The 6,238-nt window shown below is 32.8% G+C and overlaps 3 protein-coding genes and 1 long non-coding RNA gene across 7 annotated transcripts in view; 2 read left to right on the forward strand and 2 right to left on the reverse strand.

Moving 5' to 3' along the window:
- Nucleotides 1-757, forward strand: part of LOC107629136 (aquaporin TIP1-1) — a gene marked incomplete in the record, with an annotated part of 28,688 nt that extends 27,931 nt beyond the window's left edge. The window contains 1 exon segment of the mRNA XM_016331841.2: nucleotides 443-757. Coding sequence (XP_016187327.1) covers nucleotides 443-710 — 268 coding nt within the window.
- LOC107629135 (very-long-chain (3R)-3-hydroxyacyl-CoA dehydratase 2) overlaps nucleotides 1-4,023 on the reverse strand; it is a 30,748-nt gene extending 26,725 nt beyond the window's left edge. The window contains exons 1-10 of one of the 3 annotated variants that reach the window (XM_016331839.2): nucleotides 3,927-4,023; nucleotides 3,319-3,418; nucleotides 3,144-3,229; nucleotides 2,927-2,974; nucleotides 2,731-2,819; nucleotides 2,556-2,609; nucleotides 2,262-2,329; nucleotides 2,072-2,121; nucleotides 1,811-1,908; nucleotides 1,078-1,468 (exon numbers count right to left, since the gene is read on the reverse strand). In XM_016331839.2, the coding sequence (XP_016187325.2) occupies nucleotides 1,445-1,468; nucleotides 1,811-1,908; nucleotides 2,072-2,121; nucleotides 2,262-2,329; nucleotides 2,556-2,609; nucleotides 2,731-2,819; nucleotides 2,927-2,974; nucleotides 3,144-3,229; nucleotides 3,319-3,418; nucleotides 3,927-4,008 (699 nt within the window). In that variant the 5' untranslated portion in view covers nucleotides 4,009-4,023 and the 3' untranslated portion in view covers nucleotides 1,078-1,444. Of the gene's footprint in view, nucleotides 1-1,077; nucleotides 1,525-1,810; nucleotides 1,909-2,071; nucleotides 2,122-2,261; nucleotides 2,330-2,555; nucleotides 2,610-2,730; nucleotides 2,820-2,926; nucleotides 2,975-3,143; nucleotides 3,230-3,318; nucleotides 3,419-3,926 lie in introns of those variants that run through there. The other 2 variants (XM_016331838.2, XM_021117822.1) reach the window with 2 other exon arrangements.
- LOC107629134 (transcription factor MYB59) lies at nucleotides 4,504-5,913 on the reverse strand. Of its 2 annotated transcripts, none has more exons than XM_021117825.1 (4): nucleotides 5,677-5,913; nucleotides 5,459-5,588; nucleotides 4,871-5,251; nucleotides 4,504-4,834 (listed from the first exon to the last, which is right to left on the reverse strand). In XM_021117825.1, exons 1-4 carry the CDS (start codon nucleotides 5,789-5,791, stop codon nucleotides 4,732-4,734), a joined length of 729 nt encoding a protein of 242 aa, XP_020973484.1. In that variant the 5' UTR covers nucleotides 5,792-5,913; the 3' UTR covers nucleotides 4,504-4,731. The 2 variants fall into 2 exon arrangements, with proteins under 2 accessions (XP_020973484.1, XP_016187323.1); XM_016331837.2 differs by having other exon boundaries at nucleotides 4,504-4,829; nucleotides 4,866-5,251; nucleotides 5,677-5,912.
- Nucleotides 4,863-5,331, forward strand: LOC110269895. Its single transcript, XR_002358725.1, has 2 exons — nucleotides 4,863-4,941; nucleotides 5,049-5,331. It is a non-coding gene; the product is annotated as an uncharacterized LOC110269895 (long non-coding RNA).

Genomic DNA, 6,238 nt, shown 5'->3' on the forward strand with positions numbered 1-6,238 from the left:
TCTATGTATTTAAGTTTTTATAATTTTTTATTATAAATTTTATTATTTTTATTGCATACAAGTTAATTTATCATAACTCTTTATATGTTGAACCTTTTCAATATTTAAAAAGCAGAAAAAAATATTGTTTTTTGTAACCTATGAAATGCAAAAGAGGATGAAAGACTATTTTTCACAACCTGTAAAAAAAACTTAGACCTATATTTTTAAAATTAAGTCCATTTTAAAGAAATTTACATTTTTTGAAAATGATAAGCAAATTTTTCAGCCGTAATTCTAACAATTTTTTTTCCTTCTGACTAGTGATCATTAATGTTTCCCTTTTCGTGCTAAATTTAAGGAAACCTTTTATTCATGCTATTGCAGGAAACATCTGCATTTGCACTTTCATCTGGGGTTGGAGCAGCAAATGCCTTGGTCTTTGAGATAGTGATGACATTTGGGACCCAAAGAAGGGTAACATTGGAATAATTGCACCAATTGCAATTGGCTTCATTGTTGGTGCAAACATCTTGGCTGGTGGTGCCTTTGATGGTGCATCCATGAACCCAGCAGTGTTATTTGGGCCTGCTGTTGTTAGCTGGACCTGGGCCAACCATTGGGTCAATTGGGTTGGCCCATTTATTGGTGCAGGAATTGCTGCACTTGTCTATGAGCTTTTCTTCATCAACCAAAACACTCATGAGCAGCTTCCAACCACAGATTATTGAAAGACCTGAACTCCTGATGAAGGGTAAAACAGTAAAACCACACACTTGAATTTATTTATCAAAAGTGTGGTGGATGGTTTGTTTGGCTTCCCATATAGGTGTTTGATCTCTGTTGTTTTTGTGTGTACCTTGTAATATTTCCTTTTTCTCAAGATGTTGATTCCTGTTTACTTTGCAATGTTCTGTAAGAAAATATCATTTTATAAGGGTAATATGTTTCAAGTTTTGGCAAACTTTTAGTCAAACTCTACACTTCTTACATATGATCAACTGAAAGAGAAAAACCATTAATCTTGATACTAAAAGCATTGGACAAAAACCATTAATCTTGATACTAAAATCTGTAGTTTAACAAGCAACATACGCATTCTTCCAAAAGAGTGAACTAGTTTGAACTAGCTAACTTTCTAAGCTACTTTATTGAATATGTCAATAACTCAATATGAATCCACGTAAGGTAGAAATCAGCAGAGGTTACAGAACTACACATTCTCTAGCAAGCAAGAACTGCATTAGCTAGCATCATTACAATGTCAGTAAGTCAGAAAAAGATTCGTATATGCAAATACAAATCAGTGTCTGCAGTGCCCCCATTAAAGAAAGTTATTATCTCAGCTTGATTGAAACGAAACTATGTGTGTATATGGAACTAATAATACAAATTCAGAAGTTCAACAAGGTGTCAATAACAATCAAGATCAATGGCTCCTCACGCTCTTTTCTTATCTTGGCGCTTAAAGAGTTTTGAACGCCGCTGTCTGAACAAATGCAGATAAAGTTTGAGCCAAAGGAATGGATAAATGATAAGTACAACCTGATTCAAAGAAATGAAGCATAAATTAACACTTCACAAAGATAATTATGAACGAAATATATATAGCAAAGTATAAGTCAGGCCATTTATATATAACCACTCTTTCTAATTTCTATTTAATGCAAATTAAAGTACCAGCTCCATTTATAGGAAACACATCATAGCAGTTACCTTCGTTTTTTTTTTTTCTTTTTTTCTTTTTTCTTTTGAAGGGATAATAGCCATAACTAAACTAGTTACAAGAGTAGATAATTGTTGAAATATCTAAACAAAATGTTAAACATACCTTAAGGAAATCATAGTAGCTAAATGGGAGGCCTGAAAAGGTTTCCGAATAGAGGTTCTTCTTCTTTACAATTGGAAGTGCCCGGTACATGATCCAAACTGCATGATATTTCACTGATCAGTTGCAATATTTAATATAATGAAAAAAAAAGAAAGAAAAGAAAACAGTTTGACATTACAATATGAAAGGAAAGGGTGAATTTTAAAGTCAACCAGAAACAAAATTCAGAAAACCAGATAGCCATATAATATATGAACTCACTTTCACCAGGACCTACTCCTAAAGGATACAGCACAATAAACGCAGTGTACCTAATTAAAAGATAAAACAAGTCAAGCTTAGACTTGAGAAAAAGTTGAAATGTATTGTGCTAATAACAGAACACTTTAAACTCAGATTTCAGTTAATTTATGTGACAGTCTGAGAAATTGTGATAAAATAGAAGATTTACCTGAGATAGGTTATCCAATAAGGGCAATTTCCAATGCAGCTAAAAGCATAATGTGAGTATCTAATGACCTGCATCTCCAAAGATTATTGCAGCACAATCATCTTTCTTATTAATAAATCTTATTAGGAAAATGGCCATGTCATGCATGTGCATATATAACACTATGTGCATCAGAACTTGGTAATGTTTTAGTAACTTATGACTGTTCACATGGCAAGGTCATGCTAGAAAATTAAATGAAACCAAACCAAACCAATCCAATCCAATCCATAGAATAATTAAAAATCAAATCACCTCGCTTATGCTCCATGCGAAAAAGGTGATAAAAACTGAAGGTAACTGCTGGACCTGCAGAAAGCATAATTTGCACAAAAGCTACATTACAATGAACAAGTTTTTTTCTTTTACCAAAATCTAAACCAAACATGACATTATTAATTGTATGGTGAAAGAGAAGAAAGTGAAGAACCTCATCAAGTTTGCTAACAATAGCAAGCAGAAAATGTGTCCTCCCTCCCCATTGCATGAGAGGAAGCAATGCTCCACTTGGCACAAGCCCTGAAAAGTTGCACAATTTAATTTCTGCATTGCAATGTAAATGTTGATAAAATGAAATTGGTTGCAAAGAATGTGATTTTGATTTTCGAGTGTAGAGTAAAACCCACCAATGGCTCCATGTATAACTTCCAAGAATGCAGCACATTGCAGAAAACCTAAATTGCATTGTTACGCTAAGAAATTAACCCTAAATAAAATCAGAAACACTTGTAAAATTGGATCTGTATACAGTTAAGATAGTAATTATGAATAAACAGTGGTGAATTGCTCATGACTAGGGTTTAAAGGAACGTGGGAAGGGTAGTTTGGGAATATGAAACTGACTTATCAATTTTCCAGCGGAGGAGTAAGCTCCGGCGACAGAAGAAGTGGATAGGAGGTTGCACAAAATCTGAAATGACGAAACAGCCCTGTGGATGGAACATAGTGGGAGCAATGAAGAAAGGGACAAAAAGGGAATTGAAAATTATGGAAGTGAAGGAAGGAGAAATGAAGTTACCAGCCAATTGCCTGAAGAGAGTTGTAAGAGAGGAGATACAATTTCGATAAGCCACCCATTCTTCCTCTTTTGCTATTCCTTTCTCTGCGCCTCACAAACACTGCCACATACTCAAGAAAATGAAATATTTAATTTTTTTTTATAAAATGAACAAATATCATTTTCTTGGAATTAAATATGTCCACAGTTGTGGTAACTATTAAGTAAAAAGAGTTACTATAACTAGAAATAGTTAGTTAAGTTCGTTAAGGGTGTGGTCAACTATTAGTTTGTTACTGTGTCTAACTCCAAAGTCCAACCCATGTAATATTTTTACTTTTGGATCAGAAATTATTTTCAAATATATAACTGTTATAAAACAAGAGGGTCAAAATAAATTTTATATATGGATTTAAAATTGATAATTTTATTTTAAAGCACCACTGCAAAATTTATATATTGATGAATTACACTCATTAAAGCACCACTGCAAAATTTATTTCTGAAATCAAGATTAAAGGATCAAAAGAAGAAAAACTCAATTAAAAGCACACTGATATTTTCAAAAACATGTGTGAAGTGTGATGTATGCCATTCATTGCAGTCCCTCACAGATAGAATTGCATTACCTGCAGTGGAGCTGTGGAGGGAGACTCCGTCAGCACCATTAAGGAGATGGACCAATAACCTTGGGCCTAATCTATGGCCCATCTTATCTTAATTGGTCACACAATAAATTAATTACTTTATTCATATGTGTGGTCTTGTTCTTTATTTATCCGTGGTGCCATCTTACATTATTCTAATTGGAAATCTATACAATTATTCACGCACTAGCTACCTAGTGGCTACAAATATTTTTAAATAAAGTTGCGCCATATGTAAACACATTATTATAAAATAGTTTAATTATTCTGTTACTTCTATTGTTTCATAAAATTTTTAATTAAGTTTTTATACCTTTTTTTTTAATTAGTTATACCAAATTTTTTTTTCAATTAAGTCCCTCTTAGTAGTAATTCGCTTAATTTTATAGAAATCTAACTAAAAAAAATAATTGATATAGAGACCTAAATGAAAAAGAAAAAAAATGTAGGGACCAAATTAAAAAAAATTAGTACAAAAATTCAATTCAAAAATATATAAAGACCTAATTAAAATTTTTACAAAACTATAAAAAACAGAAAACAGCAAAATAATTAAACCTTATAAAATTAAAAGCTTGAATTTGCATTGCCTGTTGATATTTTACATTGATGAGAACATTTAACATACAAACACTGACACGACACTAAGGTAGTGAAGGTGCATGATCCAGATCCATCATCCATCCATTAGATTACAGCTGTGTCACACCATAAGACTGACACGTGGCGCGTATTTATACATACATGAACTTAATTTTTGTGAAAAAAGAAAAAAGAATCCTCCTAATTAAGTGGTTAAGAGTGGTTCATAGGAAGAAGGGAATAAGACTTTACTTTGTTCTTGTTCTTGATTATCCATGATCATCCATAGTGGCAGTGGTTCTGAAGAATAGTAGTAGTCATGCCATGACGGAGAAGAACAAGAAGAAGAAGAAGAAGAAATAAAGTTGTTGTGTTGTTCAGACATGGCGATATCATTCCATATATCATCCATAGAGTAATCATCATCAACAACATTGTTACTATCACTATTAATTATTATTCCATCATCTTCTTTCACCATCGTGTTAGTGATGTTGTTGTTATTACCATTATGCCCTCCAGTGTCGTAGAAGCTCTCTTCCCCAATATCCTTGTTGGAAGAAGATGAGGACTGGTAACTCGTAGACGAAGATGATGGAGATGATTGGGTGGTTGCAGGTGCACGCTTCTTCTCCTGTGCCTTCTGCTTCCTCATCTGAGTCCTCCAAAAGTTCTTGATCTCATTGTCTGTTCGCCCTGGCAACTTCCTTGCAATTCTTGACCACCTGCGTTAATATATTCAATTATTGTACGACTCTAATCTATTATTAAAATAATAATAAAATTATTATTTGATAGTTATAAATCACAAAAATTGTTGATCCTAACATTTTTTTTAGTTAAATCTATCAAATTATTTAACATATTTTACTATCAAATTAACTGCATCTGAATTTTCACGAAAATAAAGATAGGGAGTAATGAAAGCAAACCTATTTCCCCATTTGGAGTGAAGGTGCATGACAAGTTGTTGTTCGTGGGGAGACATCTTACCATGTTTGAGACCAGGATGGAGATAATTAACCCATCGCAACCTGCAACTCTTACCTGTCCTATTCAAACCTACGACGAAGAAGGACGTACAAAATCATATATATGTATGTATTTTGATTATGTTTATATTGTATCTTATCGCCCGCCACCTTCAAACCTGAAACCTTAGCTATAAAGTCCCATCTACGATCCCCAAATAAGCCAACATATGACACAAGTTTGAAGTCCTCTTGTTCGGTCCAAGGACCCTTTCGGAATTCCTCTTCAACCATCTTCTCTCTCTCTCTCTCTCTACACACCCTCTTTAATTTCTTCTGTGTGGGAATGATTGAAACTTGGAGATGAATTGTGGGGAGTTATGCTGCCACTCCCACTCTATATATGTATGTGTGTGTGCTTGCTCTCTCTCTCACAACTTAACTCTGCTTTATTTTAAATGAGGAGTGATAGGGGATTTCAACTTTTTTTTTTAACAATTAACAAGTAAAGTATGATCTCTTACTATTAATTTTATGAGTGGGATCAAAAATAAATATAAGAGAGAACAATGAAGAGTTAAAAATCACATTTTACACTCTCAATTTTTTTTAACAATTGAAAAAATCTATTTCCAAATAATAGAAACAACAGATTTTATGATTTGTATCTAATAATATAAAATTATTTATTTTTTATTTACTGATTAAATAATTAATCAAATTTTAATAAAAATACTTTTA

The sequence above is a fragment of the Arachis ipaensis genome, chromosome B03, assembly GCF_000816755.2.
Source record: "Arachis ipaensis cultivar K30076 chromosome B03, Araip1.1, whole genome shotgun sequence".
Taxonomy (NCBI): Eukaryota; Viridiplantae; Streptophyta; class Magnoliopsida; order Fabales; family Fabaceae; genus Arachis; species Arachis ipaensis.